Raw genomic sequence first — 25,109 nt, 5'->3', positions numbered from 1 at the left:
CGCGATGAGGCCCTCGCCATCGCAGATAAAGACGAAGAAATCCTTAACGTGCTGAAACTCAGCCTGCAGAATTCCATCAAAGATGAACAAACTGCAGTACAACGCCACCGTACCTACGAGGAGGACAGGGAAAGGCGCGAGCGCCGTAACCAACAGCGAAAACGGCCACACGACCACTCAGCGAACCGATACAGAATCCCTAAGCTGCCGAACCAACAACCCGGTCTGCCCTCGGGCGGACCACCCTCATCTTCCAAAAAGGGATGAATTGTCTCGTTGCTAAACCAAACAAACAACCATTTCACCCTCCCTCCAATGAACCTGTACGCATAGTACACATACGGGTAATATAACCCGTTAATATACGACCACAGTACATTTAGTACAATACATCCTAGTACACACCATGGAGGAAAAATCCCACCATAAATCATACATAAATGATTATCTTTATTGGTTTTTTTTCTTCTTGTGAATAAACACAAGAAAGAAATGGGCTGAACAAACAAATACACGAATCACCGAGCCTTATATAAGCCTCAGTCACTATGAGGACTTGTGGGTAATAAACCACCAGTACGTGCAAGTACATCCTAAAAAGGGAATTGAATAACAGTCATTTATAAATGATTATTCTCAATTGAGAAACAAAATGATGAGGATATGGGTTTGAATAGTTGTCCCCTGACGAGGCTACCTTTCAGTTTCCCCAGAACACCTCTCTAAAACCACAAAGAAGCTATCCTAGCAATTTGAAACTGTAAATATTGCCGAAAAGTACTACAATTGGGAGAGGTACTTAGGGATCTCTGGGCTGCCTACTGCATTTGCCGGGTTTGGCAGACCTTTGATTTTTACCCCCTATAACGTCCAAAACACAGACACCAAAACTCGATGTTTTACCGTGTTTTGTACCCCGCTAAAATCCCAGGGATTTTATTGCGTTACGGCAGTTTTTCTAACTTGCTGTGAATCGCACAGGTATAATGCCACAAAATTCAGTTGATTAACTTCATGTTTCATGTTATATGCCACGTTATAGTGCCAAAACGTGACCTTTCGCCCAGTGTCTGCCCTGCAGACGTTGTATTGGATTTCTTGTAATTGTGCATGGAATGTGTGCGGTATCCACGTTACGAATTTTGCGATTTTTGTCACATCCACGAATTTGATGATGATTGAATTTGCTCGTCCTCATTTTTGGCAAACCCTGTCTTTTTCATTCGCACCAGCAATCATTCACAAATCTATCAATCAACCAATCAATCAATTAATCAATCAATCATTCAATCAATGACAAATTATTATAAAACAGCATTGACTTTGATGGTAGAATTTGTTTATGTGTGAAGCACAAATTTGCTCAGACTCTAACCATAGGCCTGTTAAAACGGGGTGCAACTTTAGAACAAAATCAAACCGTACTTTTCAACAGTAGTTGAAACACAAGTGACTGCTGATGAATAAGCAAAATCTGAAGGTGAGTACTGTTCCACTATCGTCTTGCAGCAATTACGTATTAAAAAGAACGGATCCGCCCGGAAAGAAGAAAACGAAAAGCAACACACCCAAAGAAAACAGCAACCTGTTGTCAGATTTGTCCTAGCCATAAGCAAACTAAAACTCATGTTTAGGCAGCTGATCTAGACAATAAAACTAGTGTGTGCGTTCAATCGTAAAAAAACAACAACACGCAACACAATAACGATTATAAGAACTACGTTGACTCTGACCATCCGCAGGGTCCGGAGGTCGCATTCAACGCCTATCACTTAGCGAAATCTTCTTGTATAGATCTATTTCTTATATTTATAAGTATGTCAGTCCACTATAAAGACCATTAGCTGGGCGTACTTGTCAATGTTCCGTTTTGTCAAAAAATAAACGTTCCAATAAGTAACCTTTCATTAATTTTAGATTATGTGCCACAAGGAAGATAGTGCAGAGCAGAAGTGCTTTCGTTAATGATATTTGTTTGTTTGTTTGTTTATTTGTTGCTTAACGTCCAGCCGACTACGCAGAGCCATATCAGGACGAGGAAGGGGGGGATGAAGGGGGCCACTTGTCAAGCGATTCCTGTTTACAAATGCACTAACCCATTACTTGTGTCCCAGCAGGCTTTAGTAAAACTAAATTAATACCTACTGGAAGATTACCAGTTTCCAGTATGTTAAAATAGGCTTAACCTATCTACTGCTGGACTTACATCAGAACACTAACAGATTAAACTATACATGAATCGTGAGACAAGCGGCAAGAGAAGAGATTTTTGGAAAAAATACAGGTGAATGAGCAAGAAGGCAGAAAAAAGAAAAGAATTCATGAAGAAAAAGAGAGCATGACAGGAAAGAGGAACCAAAAATCTACCTAACAGCAAACTAGAAAGCTCCTGCGGTTCCAAAAACAGGAGGGGCCTTTAATTTCATAACCGCAGTGCCCCACTGCGGGACGTTAATGATATACAATTCCAGAAGTTCACTGAGATCATAATATACCTGTGACGATTCCGATACATGCACAGCCTGGCGGTGACCTTGCGAGTAATTATCTACTGCTAATAGGACGAAATAATTGTAACTTAATTAGATCGATGCAAAACTGTTATTTTTATTTTTGACCAAACTATGACATTTGACAAAGATATCGACATTCATTTATCAAATCGGCATCTAACCTGCTACTCGTAACGCGATCTCGTTGTGAAATGTCTGTCTCGATCTGGGTAAAATGCCACAATTGGTCAACAGTATAAATAACGCGTACTATTCATGGCATTCATAGTTTCGCCAGTGTGTGCAGACGGGTCAGCTGTATGATTCAACTCGTTCAAGAAGCAAGATTTAATAACAAAGGGAAGTAATTAAGCGCTATAAATGTAGACAACAACGTAAAGTGATAGCTATGAACCGCCGGTATCTTACAGGTATACTATTGATCTGACCTTTGAGGGTAGCGGGGGGTAGCGGGAGGGGGGGGGGGGTCTAAAGAATCTGGGGAATCCACTGTACCTTAATCGCACACGATATGATTTGCTCGACAACGCACCGCAAGTATGCTAATTAATAAAATAAAAGTGGGGGAATGGGCTTTAGTGCGTCGCCTCTCTCTGGCGCAGGAAACACAAAATAGTGCAGGTCGAAAACTACCCTCTCGGGGGAAGCAATCCAACCTAACACTCCAAAGAGTGCTGTTTTTGTGTGCCTATTTTGCGACATTTTATTAAGCTTTTAAACATTTGGGGGGGGGGGGGGGGGGGGGGCAAAGGAAAGGCAGTCCTCCAGTGTAGTAGCATTATTTGGAACGCAGGATCTTATGCGAACTTTGGAAGCAATCAGAGGGTCTTTTTTTTATTTTATTTTTTAGATAGTATCACTTTAAGTAGCATTGAACTAAACAAGCGACTTTCATCGCCACTTATATTTCTGTTCAACAAATATTAATAAATAGTTCTGTCTTTTCGACAGGTGCCGGCGAAGGCGCAGCTATAGCGATGGACCGCGCTATGTATATCCATCATAACGACCCCTTCATGTTTACCACAAGCATGCCCTTCCACACGACCATCACCACTAAGAGGTTCAAAAAAAGAGGACCGCGGAAGAACATGAAAGAAAAAGGCCCCAAGAACAAAAAACGCTGCATCGTGAAGAAAAGTGAGTCACTGTAACTGCGTGAGAACCTGCATCTGTAATGCTCACGAATACAATTGCATAGAAGCATTGCGAGATACGGTATAGAGAAGGAGGGGGCAGGGACAGAGAGAGAGAGAGAGAGAGAGAGAGAGAGAGAGAGAGAGAGAGAGAGAGAGAGAGAGAGAGAGAGAGAGAGAGAGAGAGAGAGAGAGAGAGAGAGAGAAAGAGTTTTGAATGTTCGAGGGTAATGGCAAAGTAACTGTTGTTGATGATAATGTGTGCTCGTAAAGAAGCCCCCCCCCCCAAAAAAAAAAGAGAAAAAAAAGGCAGGTATAGCGCAATCAATATAACCAATCAACCTGTGGGCCTTACAGAACGTTAATGAACGCACAGCATTTTTCACCAAGATTGATTAACCCTAGCCTGACACATTGCATACCAGTGTATTTTTCGTGACTTTTAAGATATGTCGATTTTAATTACAATTGTCTCGTCGCGATATAACCTTCGTGGTTGAAAACGACGTTAAACACCAAATAAAGAAAGAATTACAATTGTAATGAACAAATTAGTTCATTAATTGTTAAGCTTCCAAGCTGAAGTGCCATAGTCTGAATCACAGAATGTTTGACAGTGCAGCCTCGATCTTTATATTTAACGCCAGGTATGAAACACTACGGAACAAGAACGAGCTGACCGCAGACATACTACGCTTAAACTCTGTTAAAAACCAACTAAACAACAAAAACGAAAGTTACCTACCTATGTATGCTACTTTTGTTTTTGATAGATTACTTTTATTGATTAGTATTTAATGTTGTTATCTTACCGGATTGTCCATGCATGTTTGTGTGTTGCAGTGTTGCTGCAGTCAGTGATTGTGCGGGACGAGCAGAGAGGAGATTATTGTTACGAACTGAAGGGAGCACGTGACACACACAACTACACAGTGCTGGCCGACCCAACTGGTGAGGGGAGAGAGAGAGAGAGAGAGAGAGAGAGAGAGAGAGAGAGAGAGAGAGAGAGAGAGAGAGAGAGAGATAGAGAGAGAGTATCTCTGATTCTAAATCTGTTTCTCCCTATATCTGTCTGTCTAACTGTCTGTATGTCTGTCTGTCTGTCTGTCTCTCTCTGTCTCTCTGTCTCTGTCTCTGTCTCTCTCTCTCTTTCTCTCTCTCTCTCTCTCTCTCTCTCTCTCTCTCTTTCTCTCTCTCTCTCTCTCTCTCTCTCTCTCTCTCTCTCTCTCTCTCTCTCTCTCTCTCTCTCTCTCTCTCTGTTTGAGGTGTTGAGGCAGCATGCCGAGCATTGCATTGTTTCACTGACCATCACTGACCTGACCTTTGTTAAGAACTGAATGTTCACTTTGTGCTTCCCACCAGCCAACTTCAACGTCATACTGGCCTTGCGGCGACGATTGATGACGTCACTCCTCGTGCAAGAGGGGCCTGTCTTCTACCAGCTGCAAGCAAACAAGGAGGGCGACGTGTACTTCAGTGACTCATCTAGCGCGTCATCAAGAGCTGCGCTTAACAGTGGCCACTATGACGTCATCGTCAACGTCATCAAGAAGAAGTGCAGAGCCATCTTCCTCAACGTTGAGGTCAAAATTGCCACAGTTGACAAAGACGCGTCTGTCGTCAGGGGATATCAAGGATTTGCTTGTAAGGGATCTTTCAGTCCATTAAACACGCCGTTCTTCTCGCTTAAACCCCCACAAACATGTCCAGACAGTTGCATGGTATAACACCGCCACTGGCCTATTTGAAAGGCTTGCGGTAGACATGTTTTTTTATTATAAAAAACAAATCAAAGCAACTTTTATGTAGGTTATAAGCAGCCCTGAAAGTGGAGAGTGTTATACTCGCCATGGCGAGTAGAAACATGTAACTGGCGACTTGTAAGACTAAAGCCTCTTTTTAGGCGAAGTCTACTTAACGAAGTTGGCTGCACGAAGCATAAAGGCACACTCAGCTTCCCGTAAACCACCACATACACTGTCAGGCTTTTACACACAGTACAAACACTCTTTCGTGTAAACACTCACTGCTTGAGAACATCCTGGGTGCCCTCCGTAATATAACATAACGTAAAGAGCGAGCAATTGTCAAAGAATTTATTTTTGCGTGGCCAGCCGGATTGTCTGTCGGACAATCGGACGGCTCCTTTTGGCGCTAGACCTAACTTTTAAAATTTAAATAATAAATTGATAGCTTGTTACACAAACATAAAAGAATTATTTTTTGATCAAGACAAGATCAGTACGTACAACTCGAAGTTTTGAAAGTTTGAACAAAGGTAGCCCGGAAGCGTGTCCCGCAAAACGTGTTTCTCGTAGGAGACGAATGTTCTGCATGTCGCCAGTTTCTTTGAACAGTCAACTGCCACCGCTCAGTTCGTGTGACTCGCAGCAGTTTGTTGCGTTCTAGATTCAGAGGTACACAATAACGTGCTATTGCAGATACAGCGAGTTGCATTGAAATCACAAACTAACTACTAAATTGTGAACAAAAGGAAAGTGGATCACATGGGTTCACGATGGCTCTGGGGTTAGATAAACCACGAAAACAGGTGTGTGGTTTATGCGAGCTAAATAGCCATTCAAACGAACTGTGTCATTACCCGCTATTACGAGCTAGTCGTGTGACAGAGAGTTTTCTTGCACACGAGACTGTAGATGTTTCACGACGGCTTTAGCCGGAGTGAAACAGCAGCAGTCGAGTGTGCAAGAACACTCTCTGTCACACGACTAGCTCGTAATGGCGATTATGTCTCACAGCTTCAACAGAGGAGAGAACAAACACGTTTTGCGTACTCACGCTTGATAAACCTAAACACAGGAGCAGCCATTGTGGAGAGATCTACTTTTTGACGAAAGTGAACGAACAACTATGAATGACGTCTCGGTATATGTGAATGACGTCACAGTCATCGTCACAGTCTGTATCTTTTGAAGCATTCCATTCTTCATGACGTCTTTCTGTGTCTGCATCCGCGAAATGTTTGTTCTTTCCGGGGTCTTTGTCATCTATGTTCAGAACTCTGTCCTTCTAGTTTCAGACTAACAGGCCTCCTGAGCGAGCCACTTTCCAAGGGAAGCTAAACTCGCGTATGGAAACAGTACTGTAGTCTGGGATGCCGTTTTCAGTATTCTCAGCGTTGAAGAATTTGTAAAGAGAAGACACGACAACAGCAGGAGAAATAAAAGTCGTGTGTGCATTTTGGGGCTTTTGGAGGGACGATTTCGAGTTTGAATCCGTTCTTGCACATGCTCCAAAGCGTGTAACATACAATCTTGCACACGTTTGCTTTAGTAGTGGCAAAGAAGGAAAGCGTGTGACATTTAATGCTGTTAAATGCTATTGCAAGTGTGTTCGATAAGGTTGGAACTGCTTTTTTCATGAGAAGATTTAAATCGTTCTGTAAACCATTTGAGACGGACTGGGGCTTTAAGCACTAAATTTTCGATATAAAGACTTAGCAAAGTCTTTGCGTCGTGCATCGAGCTTCGTGAAGCGGACTTAAGGAAAGTCGACTTCGCCCAATAGAGTACTGATAAAGATTACAAATAACATTCTGTTCCTACTATAATGAGAATGAGGGTAACTGTGAACACGAACTCTCACTTATGATGCCTGGCTCGAGTCCGTATTTGTTTCTCTCCCTTTAATCAAACTGTTGAAAAGTACATTTCGCTTTTTTTATGAACACACTGTAAACTTTGCTCCTAAATTTTTTTTTCGTTGTAGTTTACCCTATGCTATCCAGGGCTTGGGCTGTAAAAAAAACCGATTTCTTCTTGCTTATCTTTTACCCTCGATGATAAAGATTTTGTTTATTTAAAAAAATGAAAAAGAAAAAAAGTACTGGGTAACAAATAAAACGGAATGAAGTAAAATAAGTACTGGAAGAAAAAATAAAATAGAGTACCGGGTAATAAATAAAGTAACGTTAATATTCCACTTACGTTTGTTTTGTATTTTCCCACAGAAGAGTGTTCTTTGTAACTTGATAGCATGGTGTGTGTGTGTTTCAACTGAGGGTATGAAATCTGTTTTGTTGCGTAATAGCATGTTGTGTGTTTAAGCCGGGGGCCTGAAATCTGCCTTGTGGCGTAATAGCATATATGTTGTGTGTTTAAGCCGGGGGCCTGAAATCTGCTCTGTGGCGTAACAGCATTTTGTGTGTTTCAGCCGAGGGCCTGAAATCTGCCTTGTGGCGTAATAGCATATATGTTGTGTGTTTAAGCCGGGGGCCTGAAATCTGCCCTGTGGCGTAATAGCATTTTGTGTGTTTCAGCCGAGGGCCTGAAATCTGCCTTGTGGCGAAATAGCATTTTGTGTGTTTCAGCCGAGCGCCTGAAATCTGCCTTGTGGCGTAATAGCATTTTGTGTGTTTCAGCCGAGCGCCTGAAATCTGCCTTGTGGCGTAATAGCATTTTGTGTGTTTCAGCCGAGCGCCTGAAATCTGCCTTGTGGCGTAATAGCATTGTGTGTGTTTCAGCCGAGGGCCTGAAATCTGCCTTCTGGCGTAATAGCATTTTGTGTGTTTCAGCCGAGGGCCTGAAATCTGCCTTGTGGCGTAATAGCATTTTGTGTGTTTCAGCTGAGGGCCTGAAATCTGCATTGTGGCGTAATAGCATTTTGTGTGTTTAAGCCGAGGGCCTGAAATCTGTCTTGTGGCGTAATAGTATGTTGTGTGTTTCCGCCGGGGGCCTGAAATCTGCCTTGGGGCGTAATAGTATGTTGTGTGTTTCAGCCGAGGGCCTGAAATCTGCATTGTGGCGTAATAGCATTTTGTGTGTTTAAGCCGAGGGCCTGAAATCTGCCTTGTGGCGTAATAGTATGTTGTGTGTTTCAGCCGGGGGCCTGAAATCTGCCTTGTGGCGTAATAGCATTTTGTGTGTTTCAGCCGAGGACCTAAAGTCTGCCTTTTTGCGTGATAGCATATTGTTTTCGCCAAGGGCCGGCCCGAATTCAGCCTTGTGACTTGATTGCATCTGGTGTGTGTTTCAGCTAAGAGCCTGAAATCTGCTATGAAGGACAACAACCGGAAGAGGAGGAGGTCACGAAGGAGGAAGAACAAGAGGAAGGTCAAGGTCGCCAAGTCCTGCCAGGCTAACAACGTTCCGGCTGACCGCTCCTACGTCATCAGACCCAGACAACTCATGCGTTACCAGTTTTAAAAATATTTCTGTGCATCTTGGAGTGGACTTTATTTCTCTGTCTACCCCCTTGCCTTCCCTCGCCTCGACCATTTGAATGTGCCAGGTCTCTTATTTTTCTTTATATTTTCTGAAGCCTGATTTTTATTTGGCGATGTCGACTTTTCGAAGACTACTTAATGCAGCTCGTTGCCCGAAGCTTTGGCACTGAATGTTCGGTAAAAAGACTTCGTAAGGTCAACTTCGGGCTCAGAAAAGGACATCCTTCAGCTAAATACCTGTATTGTTAAAACACGCGTGCTGGATTTGATCGTTGGTGCAGTGGCACATTTCGAAATGCTCCCTAAACGTGGACTTTAATTTAGCGTTGGAGAAAACAGTTGAAGCAGGTCGGTGGTTTACTTATAATAGATAGCCACTCTGTACGTCTAATAACATGTTGAAAGCGTTAACTAGAGTGTTCCTAGTGTGTTGGAATTTTGCAAAAAAATCGTGAATCGTTCAGTAAAACTTTTGTGAGAAGGGATTATGGATTTTTAGGTTAAAGGATGCTCCTATATCTCATGTGATGTAAAATCTTGAACAAATCAGTAGCTGTTAACATGATCGCTTGAATGAAACGGATTGCACACTGAACGCCTGTTTTTATGGTGTCTTTCACTAATACACGCTTACATTCACCTGGCCATTGTTACTGTAAAAGAGGTCTTGTGTCGAGATGTCCGTGATACTGATCACTGGAAAGTTATTTTATTTCATACGCTTGCTTGTGTATTTTGAAATGTTTTGACTTGGCAGCTATTTTTTCCTCTTTATTTTCTTATCTTGTTCATCTTTATTTTTATACTTTCCTGATTTAGATGAAATTGAAATTAACTACCATGAACACAACCAACATTCACGACAAACGGTTTTAGGCCTGCTGTACTATTTGACTTTTGAACATCTTTCTGTTAAAATGAGTTGACAAGATAATGCTTTAGATTCCCGACAAAGGATGCGTTACTGTTGCTTTTTACACGTATAAAATGAATACACTATGTAATTCTGAGTAATGTGGACATGATCATTATGCTTCGTCCATTTTTGCAAACAACAATTCAGAGATCATTTACAAGACCAGTTATTATCGATTTGTTCCTGTTGTATATCTTGATATTCCACTTTAAAGACAGATCGGTAGAAGTTACTGTTCTTGTGAAAAATTCATTTTTGTATGTAAGTAAACGTTGCATAAACTTGACCTTTCTCTTTATTTTATGTGTAAATACTTTAAAACTGTTTCAGCATGAAATTAACACTGATTGCGAAGACAGCGGTTTTGTTCTCACTGCATTCATTTCTATGGGATACTTGTGCGAACAGCTTGTTGTTTTCTGTGGGATCTGAAAAAAACCCTGATAGACTGCTAATGTTCCAATATTAATAACAAAAGAAACAAGAAAGGTTAGTTTATGGAATGATTAATTATTCACAAAATAAAACATTTACTGGAATCTCGATTGAACGCTCCTTGAAGGGAACGAACAAAATACACAACTGACAAACAATAATGTTGATTTCTGGACTCTGAATGAGAGCATCTTTAACAACTTGAAACAAGACAACCGTTGTACATCAGAAGGTTTTGTATACTTTTAATTTGTTGTTATGAATTTTGATATCACTGTCATCTGAGAAATAAAGTGATTTTTTTCGGTGGAAATGCTGGTGTGAATGTCCAGATGTTCTGTCTTTAGCAGCACGCTTGCAATGTCTGTGTTTGCATGCTCTTTCACTTCATTTGTTCCTACAATACAACATAACGACGAATTATATATTAAAGTAAAGTTTATCAAGTGTCCTATCTAAAAAAAAATATCAAAAAAAGTTTACTGTGCGCATTATCTTCTTGGCTGTGTCATGCACCAATTATCGCCCGTACATGGCTGCAACATTAGGGTTTAGCCTTAGGGTTTACGAAAACGATTTGTGTAATATATGACAAATCCAAACTGAGCAATTACATACTGAAAACTCACAATTACAGCTTCAGAGACCCAGGCAATCGTGTGTGTGTGTGTGTGTGTGTGTGTGTGTGTGTGTGTGTGTGTGGCTAGAACACAGAAATCATACAGTGACAGCAAGGCCCGACCTTCCTTCCCTCATAATCGGCTAGAACACAGCAAGCGTACAGAGAGGCACAGAGACAGAAAGTCAGTATGACGTTATGTGTGCGACGTTTAAAGATACTTTCTTGTTTAGCCAGTGTGTTGAAGCTAAACGTTAAAGCTGATTTCCATTCAACGGATTTCTTAATCAGTTCAGTACATTTCAACGTCAAACACACACACACACACTCACACACGCACACACACACACACACACACACACACACACACACACACACACAAACACACACACACACACACACTATTTACGTTTGGAATTTAAAAACACAAATTGGATGAGAAAAAGTGCAATCCCTTTGGCCGCACATCACGCAAAGCACTGCATACCCCCATGATTGTACACGTGGATCTGAGTAAACATGATTGTACACGTGGATCTGAATAAACATAATTGTACACGTGGATCTGAACTTACTTGATTGTACACGTGGATCTGAAAAAACATAAGTGTACACGTGGATCTGAATAAACATGATTTTACACGTGGATCTGAATATAACATAATTGTACACGTGGATCTGAATAAACATAATTGTACACGTGGATCTGAATAAACATAATTTTACACGTGGATCTGAATAAACATAATTGAGAAATAAACTTTTTGGGGGGTATTCACCAGACCTGTAATGACACTCGATTACAGAGAATGACACTCGATTATATAAGAAAAAAACAGGTTGCGTAAAAGTCACACATAATAAAAAAGCTCGACAAACCACATTAAGAAAATCGTCCATGTAAAAGGTATAACATTTAATACATATATTTAATAAAAATCAAGTCGCGTGAAGCAATTCAAAATTATTTCGTTAATCTGTCGGTCTAAAACTAAAACATCAGCACTGAAATTCGATTTAAATGACAACTTCAAAAGTCGTCGTCTATATTTTCTCACATAAATTGACATTTGATCGCAAACACGCTTATTCTGTTCACGAACACTTTCAAAAAAACACCCTCCTTCACGAAGCCAGGGTAGCCGTTTGAAAATTCATTGTTGTATTCCAGCGTAGTCGGATATCCTTATTTGGCAAATGCCGAGGGCAAAACACCTCGAATACCAGGCATTTTGTTCGTTTAAAAAAAAACGTTGAAAGCGCTCGAATATCAGTGTCAAACTGTTTCTGTGATTGTGTGGGTGTGGCTGTCAGCTTAGTGACTTGAATTTGATTGGTCGATATTTATAGGCAAAGCACATGGATCAACACATGGCACACATAAACATTGGAAGTGATACGTATCACTTTTCAAAAATAAAAACATTTTTTTGATATATTTTTTTCCTATAACTATTTCCCCATGGTTCATTCATCACCTGACATAACTTTTTAGCGAAATTTAACCGTGGAATTATTGAAAAAAAGCAAAAAGACGACTAGACTACCTTTTATGACCAAACGCATTTTATAATTCAAAAGCTGCCAAGTTGAAATACAATCTCATAGTCCGGACTGAGTCAAATATTGCTTGTCCACCATTTCAATAGATTTTGGTTGTTGGTTGTGGTTTGTCGTCACATTGCCACCTCGACTTTCAGTAATAGCCAGATTAGACGACATCAAGGACATTTATCGAGCGGCAACCCATATGTTTTGGGGCATCATCTGGAAATATCTGTATGCAAAGTTTCAATCACTCAATCAATATGAGGCTTATATCGCGCGTATTCCGTGGGTACAGTTCTAAGCGCAGGGATTTTTAATTTTTTTAATTTAAAATTTTTTTTATGCAATTTATATCGCGCACATATTCAAGGCGCACGGAATTATTTATGCCGTGTGAGATGGAATGTTTTTACACAATACATCACGCATTCACATCGGCCAGCAGATCGCAGCCATTTCGGCGCATATCCTACTTTTCACGGCCTATTATTCCAAGTCACACGGGTATTTTGGTGGACATTTTTATGTATGCCTATACCATTTTGCCAGGATTGACAAAAGGATCTTTCCTGGCAAAATTGTATAGGCATAGATAAAAAACGTACAACCAATAACAATTATACAATAGAAAATTCAGTACCAAGCAGTAGACTTTGCTCCACATCAAAGAAATACCACGATGACCAAAAACAGAACAAAAGATTACATAATAAAAAATTGAAAATGTCAGGACAAAACACTCCAAATAGACGATTTTCGGAAATAACTCCGTCGGGTTTGTATGGGCAGACAAACAACGCACGTGTTTCCGGCTCTCCCTCGCTAGTGATTGGTCCCTCCATAGTTTGTCTGCAATAATTTTGCAATAAAAGATCACTCCCCCACAACCCGTACAAACCCGACGGAGTTATTTTCAGAATCCATCTATTAGAGCGATGCCATGATCCGGAAAAAGATCAAGAGATCAAGAAAAAAAACCAGACAAAGCCCTGGCTATTCAAGATCAACGTTAGCAGATTCGAATATTAGTGTGATTCTGAGTGTGTTATTTCCAAGCCACCATGCTTTTTTCCTTCAATTTTAATCAGTTGTGCTGGTGCCATAGACAGTGGTGAAGTTGCACCCAGACCTTCGCAGTCTTGGGTCCGTGATGACATGACATTCAGATTTAAAGGTACTGTCCCTACCGCGTACACGATGAACCTCATCGCCACAAGTCTGTCAAGGTTTTCAGATGAAATTAGAGCATCCTTTCGATTGGACACATACCAAATGAATCAAGAGCGTGGCTGCATTCTGTGCAAAGTTGGATTTGTTTTAATCAGATTAGTAGATAAACCTATAGATGTAACTTACGAAAATATCTCAACTCTGAATATGAGACAACCAGAGTGTTTATTTTTTGTATATGTCCAAGCGAAAAGATGTTCTTAGTCCACGTAAAAGTCTAAATGTCGGATATGTGACGGTGAACATGATCATGCTAGCGGACAGAACGGTACCTTTAAATCTGACATTCATTAAGTTGAAGGATGCTCTTATCCCATGTAAAAGCTGTAATGTGGCGGTTAACATGATCATGCTAGCGGACAGAACAGTACCTTTAAATCTGACATTCATTAAGTTGAAGGATGCTCTTATCCCATATAAAAGCTGTAATGTGGCGGTTAACATGATCATGCTAGCGGACAGAACGGTACCTTTAAATCTGACATTCATTAAGTTGAAGGATGCTCTTATCCCATGTAAAAGCTGTAATCTTGCGGTTAACATGATCATGCTAGCGGACAGAACGGTACCTTTAAATCTGACATTCATTAAGTTGAAGGATGCTCTTATCCCATATAAAAGCTGTAATGTGGCGGTTAACACGATCATGCTAGCGGACAGAACGGTACCTTTAAATCTGACATTCATTAAGTTGAAGGATGCTCTTATCCATGTAAAAGCTGTAATGTGGCGGTTAACATGATCATGCTAGCGGACAGAACGGTACCTTTAAATCTGAAATTCATTAAGTTGAAGGATGCTCTTATCCCATGTAAAAGCTGTAATGTGGCGGTTAACATGATCATGCTAGCGGACAGAACGGTACCTTTAAATCTGAAATTTATTAAATTGAAGGATGCTTTTTTCCCATGTAACATCTGTAATCTGGCGGTTAACATGATTATGCTAGCGGACAGAACTGTACCTTTAAATCTGAAATTCATTAAGTTGAAGGATGCTCTTATCCCATGTAAAAGCTGTAATGTGGCGGTTAACATGATCATGCTAGCGGACAGAACGGTACCTTTAAATCTGAAATTTATTAAGTTGAAGGATGCTCTTTTCCCGTGTAACATCTGTAATCTGGCGGTTAACATGATGGGTTACACAAGATTGAATGAACCTTTTGCGATCAAAGTGACAGCTAGTGATCGACGATGGACATGGTTTGGCAATACCACGAAAATATCGTTATGGGAATGGTTGCAGCATACAATTGAATAATACAGGCTACACATGGTCATACATAATCCAAAACATTCTTTTATGTGGCATCAATTCTTATTTGTTCATTGTTAATTTGTTTGGACTGGCCGATGAGACTGAGATTGCTATGTACCTAGCAGCCAGTTTGGGAAAACGTTTTGATAATACTCTCAAAACAAAACACACACACATAATTATAGTAAGTATGGGTGCATCATGGCATTCAGTGCAGTAATACAGGCATATAATCGTCACACTTGGGATCCGAAAATAAAACATACTGGTTTTTGTATGGCCATTATTATCAATCGCGCTTGATTGATGATTGGTTTGGACTGTCCGTTCTTCTTGGGTGCGTGTGGCTGAGCTATAGGGTAAAGGGGGCAAAGTTAAACCACTCAAGCAAATTGCAACATGTATGTTTTGCAATATTGATAAGGACAAAATGTTTGTTACTGATCTTGAGCCAAGGGGTAGATCTAGACGAACTCGAATACAGAGCAGGAATTAATAACAAACATATTCAAAAGCAGGAAGAAAAAAAAATACATTGTTAATGTTCAACTTAGCCGCCGCATTTGGCCATTTGAACCACATGATGGTGTAAGTTGGACCAATAATAATAATAAAAAAACAATTAACAAATAAAGGACAACACATTTGTTAACAATCTTCAAAGAGAACATAAAAGCATTACCCCGAATAATGTAGAATAGAAAAACATCAATTTGTATCATTGTAGCCTTTCTGAAAAAGGAAGTAATAACCGTCCAATTTGTCTCTCGTTTATTTGAGGCTAACGTTTTAAAAACAACAAGAACATAATGTTGAACAACTGATTGCAAGACATGGGAAGAAAGCCCAATTAAACAATTTCAGCACTACAGATGTTATGATGAGATGCTGCATTTGTAGTACACTGGTCCAAGTTTCACGAACGACATTACAATGCGTCGGATTTATTGGATCAGTTGTCCAATTGTCCTTCTGAGCAGAGGTTCAATTTAGGCGTTTCCTACTGGCATACAAATGAAGTTTGTAATAATATGCGTCGAGCACCTGGCTCTGTGCAAGTGGCGTCAATGTAAACTACAATGATGCGATGATGCGGTACCACTACAGCAAACAAATATCTTGCAATTTTGTGTCCTTTGACCCTGCTTCTTTTTTGAAGCCATGTTTGTACCAGCAAATGTCAGCCAGTCAAATGGTCCGGTTGTTTTATGACCAGGAAGAGAGCTCTCCATCAACGAGAACTGGCAGTGGTGCAGTTATTTACGCGGTCGAAGTTACCCCCCTTTCCCCTACATATCTCCGTGGCCGTCTGTGCTCAGCTGTTCGACTCTCTTTCTTGCTTGCTTGCCGTTTCAGGTAAGGTGACGTCATCTGAAACTGAACAATAAGACGAATTCAGCAGAAAAAAGGTAGTTCTTGCGCGCAAATAATGTCTCGTATTTAAAATGTCTCGTATTTAAAACCTGCAACAAGCTAGAAAGGCATGCACAGCAGAGGGGTTCACCGTTGTGGATTCACCGTTGTGGATCAGAAAACCGCGATACGCTCATTATGGTTTGTATGCATCCATGTCGAGGCAGTATCATACTGAGTATGTAACAATAAGAAAGACGTCACATGATTCTTTGTCGGGTGTGACGTTATTCATGTTCTTGCGCACTGTCGAGCCATGTTGTAACCCATGGAATGGAAGCAGAGCATCCTTTCAATATGGCCACATACCTAAAAAGAGCAACCTTTCAATATGGCCACATACCAAATAAGAGCATCCTTTCAATACTGGCCACATACCAAATAAGAGCAACCTTTCAATATGGCCACATACCAAATAAGAGCAACCTTTCAATATGACCACATACCAAATAAGAGCATCCTTTCAATGTGGCCATGCACATACCAAATAAAAATCAACGATCAGACGGCTTTCTTTGCAGAGTGGCGATTGGATTTAGTTGTTAGGCACAAAAAAAAGAAAAAAAAGGTGTGGTTACGGTAACATAGCCCCCAAAAAAATAGGGTAGGAAGGTAGGCAATCACTTTTTTTTTTAAACTTTTTTTTCTAATGTGTACAAATTAAACCTACTTGACAGGGAAATAAGTGTGCGACTCGGGCGCTTTCGCTTTCATTGCGTTTTCTGCACTCGTTTTCTTGTTTTTGTGTGTGTTTTTTTGACAAATGTAATAAAAAGTTATAGGGTCGGCCCCTAAAAATAGGGTAGGTCGGGTTACCGTAACCACACCTATTTTTTTTTTAGGCCTTAAATTAATTTCGCAAATGACTCCTCCTTCATTTAGCAAACTAATTCAGCAAAGATTCGTAATCTGGAATAAAGTCTGCCAGGCTCTTGACTTTAATGATGTGTCCAACTGATTGGATGCACTTATCCCACGTACAATTCTGGGCAGATCTGAAATGGTACGCATGATCGTTTAAATAAGAAGGTAATTGAAGTGGTACGCATGATCGTTTAAATAAGAAGGTAATTGAAGTGGTACGCATGATCGTTTAAATAAGAAGGTAATTGAAGTGGTACGCATGATCGTTTAAATCAGAAGATAATTAAAGTGGTATTCATGATCGTTTAAATAAGAATGTAAATCAGTGAAGTGGTATGCATGATCGTTTAAATAAGAATGTTATTCAGTGAAATGGTATGCATGATCGTTTAAATAAGAATGTAATTGCCCATTGCAGTGGCATGATCGTTTAAATAAGAATTAATTGAAATGGTATGCATGATCGTTTAAATAAGAATGTAATTGCCCATTGCAGTGGAATGATAGGGCACACAGAAAGGTCTACGTGGCGGATTGCTGTTATATGTACTTACCCGGAGAAGACGCAGCAGATGCTGTTTTCTGCAATATGCCGTCCAGAGCTTGCAGTCTATCTCGTGTATCTTCAATCTTCTTCTCCAGTCTGTTCAGAAAGAAACAAACACGTAGCAACAATCCTCAATCATTTTCCCCAAGATGTAAAAAATGAAACACACACACACACACACACACACACACACACACACACACACACACACACACACACACACAATCTAACACAAACACACAGACACACAGACATACACACACTAACACACACACACACACACACTAATACGCACACACACACACACACACTAACACGCACACACACACACACACACACACACACACACACACACACACACACACACACACACACACACACACACACACGTAGCATTTGATATCTATCTTCTTCTCAATTCTGTTGAGAAAGAAACAAATGTCCATGGCGCAACTATCCTCAATCTTGTCCCACCTATGTGTTCCGAACAAATCACTGACATGTTTCTGACACACTTCTCATGTCGGTATGACGTCTAGGGAGAAAGAAAACGGTACCTTGCCAAAACACTTTGCAGGTCAGCCTCTCGTTGCATTCCGCCTGGGGCGCTGAATGAATAGAAGAACAAACGCCTGTTACTGCATAAACCCCCTGACACACGCACTCACACACGCACGCATACACGCACGCACGCAGACACAGCACACACACACACACACACACACACACACACACACACACACACACACACACACACACACACACACACACACACACACACACCTCTACCCTTGTCTCGATTTCCAGTCTAGGTTAAAACATTTAGTCAAATCTTGACTAAACGCAAAAAAGAATGTCAGCAAGTTTTTATTAGCTGGGGCAAATTGCCACTCAGCGAAACGGGGCGATATGGAAGGGGGCGATTCAGGTGAGGGCGATTCGGGAAGCGGCGATACGGGACGTCATCAGCTCGATCACCATTCATTCAACAACCCGAGGAATAACAAGTCGCGTAAGGCGAAAATACAACATTTAGTCAAGTAGCTGTCGAACTCACAGAATGAAACTGAACGCAATGCAACGCAGCAAGACCGTATACTCGTAGTATCGTCAGTCCACCGCTCATGGCAAAGGCAGTGAAATTGACAAGAAGAGCGGGGTAGTAGTTGCGCTGAGAAGGATAGCACGCTTTTCTGTACCTCTCTTCGTTTTAACTTTCTGAGCGTGTTTTCAATCCAAACATATCATATCTATATGTTTTTGGAATCAGGAACCGACAAGGAATAAGATGAAAGTGTTTTTAAATTGATTTAGAAAATTTAATTTTGATAATAATTTTTATATATTTAATTTTCAGAGCTTGTTTTTAATCCAAGTATAACATATTTATATATTTTTGGAATCAGCAAATGATGGAGAATAAGATGAACGTAAATTTGGATCGTTTCATAAAAATTTTTTTTTTTACAATTTTCTGATTTTTAATGACCAAAGTCATTAATTAATTTTTAAGCCACTAAGCTGAAATGCAATACCGAAGTCCGGGTTTCGTCGAAGATTACTTGACCAAAATTGCAATCAATTTGGTTTAAAAAATGAGAGCGTGACAGTGCCGCCTCAACTTTCACGAAAAGCCGGATATGACATCATCAAAGACATCAAAAAAATGGAAAAAAATGTATCGGGATATCATACCCAGAAACTCGTATGTCAAATTTCATAAAGATCGGTCCAGTAGTTTAGTCTGAATCGCTCTACACACACACACACACGCACAGACACACACACACACACCCACACACACACATACACCACGACCCTCGTCTCGATTCCCCCTCTATGTTAAAACATTTAGTCAAAACTTGACTAAATGTAAAAAGAGCCATTCTCTGATTTCAGTGAAACACGAAGGAACGGCTACGTCACTGACGGATTTTCATGACTGAACTTGTCAGTCAAACGAGAAAGGCCTATTGAAGTTCTGTTTTTTTGGGGGAAGGCAAGCCATTGAGAGCGGAATTATTTCAAACACGTGATGGTTATTGGTTACAATATCAGCTTTTGTGCAGGCAACAAGGAAAGATCCGGGAGTAACTGTTTTAATTGGCAAGGTTACGATCTTTACCAAAACATTCAGCCAACAAACAAAAGCATACAGAGAGGGAAGCAAAACAACGCACGCACGAACGCACGCACGCACGCACGCACGCACGCACGCACTAACACACACACGCACATACACACACACACACACACACAAACACACACACCTGGAACAAATGTTTTCATGATCTTGCAACCCTAGGCCAATAATTAAAGCATGTTGCAATGCTCAGGTGAACAGCTCAGATCATGGGTCAATAAAGTGTTACACAGATGGTCAAAATTAAAGTACAAGATATTGCACTGGAAGTGGTACTACACTGTTGCTTAGTGTCTGTATGAAACTACAAGGTGAAAATAGAAAAAGAAAAACACGATTCTTGACTTTGATGCGCTTTTTTCTGCTCGTAAACACACATTCTTCTACTCATCACAGCATGCCCCATTATTGAGTTTAAAACACCAATTAAATTTGTTTTGAATAAAACTCACAATTTTACAATAAGAATTTAGAGACCTGAATCAATTAGGTATATCATACTTAGTTTGACTTTTGCAAAACTAAGTAATTACACATTTAATTGAATCAGTCAGACAGACGGAGACATAGAGAGACAGACAGAGGGCAAACACAAATCTGAGAAAGAAACCCCTTTAAAAATGTTACCATGTTTGAAATGAAACATCGCAAGGTGAAGCCATAATTCATCACCTTTCAGTATGACGTCATGAGCGTGTTCCACACTTGAAATGACGTGCTTTTGGAGCTTGGAAGTATAATTTCCATTCAACGATCCGAGTTTGTTAAGTTTGAGCATATTTTCAACGTCAAACACCATGAAACTATATATATTTGGAATCAGAAAATGATAAGGAATAGATAGAAGTTGTTTTTAAGTGTCTTTTTTCATAAATAAAGATAGTGGTTATTTATCGGTTTTCTTCATTTTTAAGCATAATTATCAATACAAAACAACAAAACTATATAGTTTTAGATACAGGACGCAATAGGGAATACACCAATATAAATTTTCTGTTTCAAATATTAGTTTTTAAAAATGTAAAAAAATGACATATTTCGAACAAACATTTCAATAACAAAACTTTAAGTGACCAAGCTGAAATGCAATCCCATAATCCGGCCAAGATCTGAGATTGTGTGATAAGAAATTCGATCAAATTGATGAAAAACTGTAACTGTGAAAGTGCTGCCTCGACCTTTTGGCAAACGATAAAATATGACGTCATCAAACTGTCCTATCAATAAACGGAAAAAACCTTCTATGAGAAAATCCAATCAAAAATATCCATATCAAATTTCATAAAGATCCACTCAGTATATTATGAGATATGATCTGCAGTGTGAAAAAAAACAATCTCACGCCCATAACGCAACTTATTTGGTCGTGTTCTGCCGATACTATAATGTTTTTCTTTCCTAAAACACACTATAATAGTAGCCCTTCCCAATGTCTATGCTAAAACTGACTTGTCTGTGTTGTCAATGATTTTGCAACAGTGTGAGAACAAAAAGTTTAACAAATCTCACGCCCATAACGTTGTGACACAAAAACTCATTTGGTCGTGTTCTGCCGATACTATAATGTTTTTCTTTCTTAAAACACACTATAATAGTAGCCCTTCCCAAATGCAATGCTAAAAATGACTGGTCTGTGTTGTCAATGATTTTCTGCGAGAATGCGATCTATCTGTTTGTCGCAAAGACCGTGTGACACGAAAGTTATGAGCGGAAGACAAATCTGCTGAGTGCAATTACGTTTCAGAAGATAGTTGGTTAAAACAGTTTATCACTCAGACACGCAAAGGAACACTATAACTTTATTATTCAGGCCATATATTTGCTTTCCTTTGTCATGTATGAAAGCACTGGCCTTGGTTGAAGAAAGTGACCTGACGCTGTGCAACAAATGTGTCGCCATTTTCCGCCGTGTTTTGTAAATAAAACGTGTTTACTACCCACACATAAAAAACGATGCTGTTGGTTCTTTTTATTTTCTTATTGTTTGATTCATGCTTAGCAGTTTAGTATGCTTTGTTTTCTTCTCAATTCAATGGATGGCTATAAAATAAGCATTTAAATGTGAAGGTGTTAACATTACCCATGATCTGAGCTGTTCACACTCAGGCATACTTTTTTCTCCAAAATTAAAATCAAACTATTAAAGGTATTCAGTTTGTAAGGCAAAGTTGGCGTCAGATCGTCTTCGTTTTGCATCTCGACGTCAAACGCCCTATCGTTAAGGCGAGACCTTGACAGTCAACGTCATTTCGACGAACTTTGACAAATGTGGACATTATGTACACATTTTAATGAGACCATTTAACACAAAATAAGTTTATAATTACGCACTATGAAAGAAACATGTTTGAATATCACCGTGACATAACTGCTAATCTGAATAGCCTACTCAATGCATGATTGACATCTTTCTGAGTTTAATTGAATATCAACACTGATGCAAGCGTTTTAACTTTCATTTTCAATAGCAACCTCCTTCACATGTTTAAGGACTGACGCACTGTACAGTTCCTTGTGCACATTTCTTGTAGCCAGCACTCTCTTCTGGAAATAATAAATAGCTACACGCATAAACATCAACGTACACATACACACAGAAAGACAGACACAGATAAAGAAACATATAGAGACAGAGACAGACAGAAACCCACTCAGACACAGACAGACATACAGACACAGAGATACAGACAAACAGACAGACCCCACCCCCCTCCCCCCACAAACACACGCACACACACGCGCGCACACATATCAAACACGATTTGAATTTATAACCTGACAACACAAAAGGTCGGTGTCACTGCAATGTTGAACTGTGTGGTCAGTTTTGAACTTGTGCGGACCAAACTCATAATATATACCTCTCACTTTCGCAACGATACACTTCAACAAGGATAATTATGCGGGCACCTGTAAACAAGTTTTCGGACAGAACAACCGAATACTGAAAACGGGACGAAGACGAAAATGAGGTCCTTGTCCTTGTCTGAGACTGCCGGTGTAACACGAGAAAATTACTCCCACGAGAATTTTACCCCGGAGTAAATATTTCGTACGAAAATGTTACTCCCTGTACGACAAAATAACTCCCCCATAACACGAGAAAGTTACTCACCAAGACAGGTGTGTTTCGAGTAAACATTGTGTACGAAAATGTTACTCTCCGGACGAATAAATAACGCATACATTACTCCACCCTAACACGAGCAATTTACTGCCCACGCCAAGTGTACGCAACTTGTACTCCCTTGTCCCCTGTTAGTCCTGGTGGTGGAAGGGGTGGAGGGAGGGTAGCGCGACATTTGTTTGAGCGAGATCACATGTTGACATCATCCCTAATTCGCCCGCATACCATTTTCGCGTACGTGATTTTTTACTGGAAGTAAAACAAATTTGGGAGTAAACATTTTGTAGAGGGAGTAATTTGTTCGTGTCTTGGGGAGTTCTTTTCTCGTACGACAGGTGTACCCGGAGTAAAAATGTTGTTCGAAATTTTTACTCCGGGGTCAATTTTTCGTGGAGTGTTACACCGGTGTAGCGAATTCAGCTTTTACCCTAATTCAGCTTTCTGATTCGGCCTCGTTGATCTTGTATAAACTCCACACTGAATCTCCCCCCCCTCTCCCACCATTTCATAGAAATGATAGTCGAGCTTATATAAGTACTTAAGGGCCCAGGGTCACCTGGCGATGGGTGTATTATTTCTTAATTTTGTGGTTTGTGTTTCCTTCGATGAACCTTGTTAAGATTTGGCAATTGTGTAGCTTACTACCTAATCTATTATACAAAAATATGCAACCAGCATAACATTAATATCTTGTGTTAGAAAAAGAACAAATCACAAAACTGTGTATAACAAAAATAATACATTTGAGAAGTCTGCCCACACACACACACACACACGCACACACACACACACACACACACACACTCACACACACACATACACACACACACACACACACACACACACACACACACACACACACACACACACACACACACACATACACCACCACCCTCGTCTCGACTCCCAGTCCAGGTTAAAACATTTAGTCAAAACTTGACTAAACGCAAAAAAGAATGTCAGCAAGTTTTTATTAGCTGGGGCAAATTGCCATTCATAGCGAAACGGGGCGATATGGAAGGGGGCGATTCAGGTGAGGACGATTCGGGAAGCGGCGATACGGGACGTCATCACCTCGATCACCATTCATTCAACAACCCGAGGAATAAAAAGAACCGTTCTCTGATTTCAGTGAAACACGAAGGAACGGCCATGCGGTTTACGTCACTTGCGGAGTGTCATGACTGAATTTAAGTCAGTCAAACGAGAAAGGCGTATTGAATTTCTGTGTTTTGAATGCAAGCCATTCAGAGCGGAATTATTTCAAGACTGACGCGTGATGGCTGGCTAGTAGTTACACATTCATCTTTTGTGCAGGCTACAAGGAAAGATCCGGGTGCAGCTGTTTTAACTGCGATCTTTTCAGAAACAGTTCAGCAAACAAACAAAAGCATACACAGAGGGAAGCAAAACAACGGACAAACAAACAAACACACACACACGTTCGCATTAACAACTCAAGCACACTCATATACACTTACGCATAAATTACATGAAGATGACAAGGCAACAACTCAAACAGAGACACGGCACTCAAAAGTAAGCATGAAAAAGAAAAGAAAATTTCAAATAGTAATTATGTACATGGCTATTTACAACTGCTCTGATTTAGGCTTGCGGGTGAGGTAGGTGGAGGGGGGGTTTAGCGGGGCACTGTAGTCTGAGGATTATTTAGGGAAAAGAAAAGTCTTGAGGCCAGATTTAAATGCTTCTGAAGACTGTTGTTGACGGAGGGGGAGAGGTAGTGAGTTACAGTTGGTGGGGGCTTGAAAGGAAAAGGAGCGTTGGCCTAAGGCACAATACTCTTTTTGGTGTGAGTGATCATGTGCACTCTACCTCAAATATGCTCAGGGTTGTATATCAGTAAGATTTATCAGCGCATCCTGCCACTTGGACACACGCCCAAAATCAACAATCTGACTGCTCTTTGTGCAGAGGGACTATATTTTGCTGAATAATTACTGCTTCTTCTTCTTGATCTTGATGTTGTTCTTGACCTTATTCTTCTTGCTCTTCTTGTTCTTGTTCTTCTTGTTCTTCTTGTTCTTCTTGTTCTTCTCGTTCTTCTTGTTCTTGTTCTTCTTGTTCTTGTTCTTCTTCTTTTTCTTCTACTGCGTCTGCTTCTACTTCCACCCCCCGCGGGTTAGGGGGAGTCCCATATTGGTTGGGACTA

The 25,109-nt window shown here is 40.3% G+C and overlaps 1 protein-coding gene and 1 long non-coding RNA gene across 3 annotated transcripts in view; one reads left to right on the top strand and one right to left on the bottom strand.

Annotated features, from left to right (window-relative positions):
* The window catches only part of LOC138977414 (inter-alpha-trypsin inhibitor heavy chain H3-like), a 48,398-nt gene extending 37,900 nt beyond the window's left edge, over positions 1-10,498 (top strand). For both annotated transcript variants that reach the window (XM_070350302.1, XM_070350308.1), the window contains 4 exons: positions 3,465-3,653; positions 4,493-4,600; positions 5,012-5,293; positions 8,645-10,498. In XM_070350302.1, coding sequence (XP_070206403.1) covers positions 3,465-3,653; positions 4,493-4,600; positions 5,012-5,293; positions 8,645-8,814 — 749 coding nt within the window. In that variant the 3' untranslated portion in view covers positions 8,815-10,498. The remainder of the gene's footprint in view (positions 1-3,464; positions 3,654-4,492; positions 4,601-5,011; positions 5,294-8,644) is intronic.
* Positions 10,499-12,498: 2,000 nt separating this feature from the next.
* On the bottom strand, positions 12,499-23,065 carry LOC138977311 (uncharacterized). Its single transcript, XR_011459242.1, has 4 exons — positions 22,925-23,065; positions 18,224-18,274; positions 17,674-17,762; positions 12,499-16,219 (listed from the first exon to the last, which is right to left on the bottom strand). It is a non-coding gene; the product is annotated as an uncharacterized lncRNA (long non-coding RNA).
* Positions 23,066-25,109: the final 2,044 nt, after the last annotated feature.

The sequence above is a fragment of the Littorina saxatilis genome, linkage group LG1 (genome assembly GCF_037325665.1).
Source record: "Littorina saxatilis isolate snail1 linkage group LG1, US_GU_Lsax_2.0, whole genome shotgun sequence".
Classification (NCBI taxonomy): domain Eukaryota; kingdom Metazoa; phylum Mollusca; class Gastropoda; order Littorinimorpha; family Littorinidae; genus Littorina; species Littorina saxatilis.
This window is presented reverse-complemented; position numbering and strand designations above follow the sequence as displayed.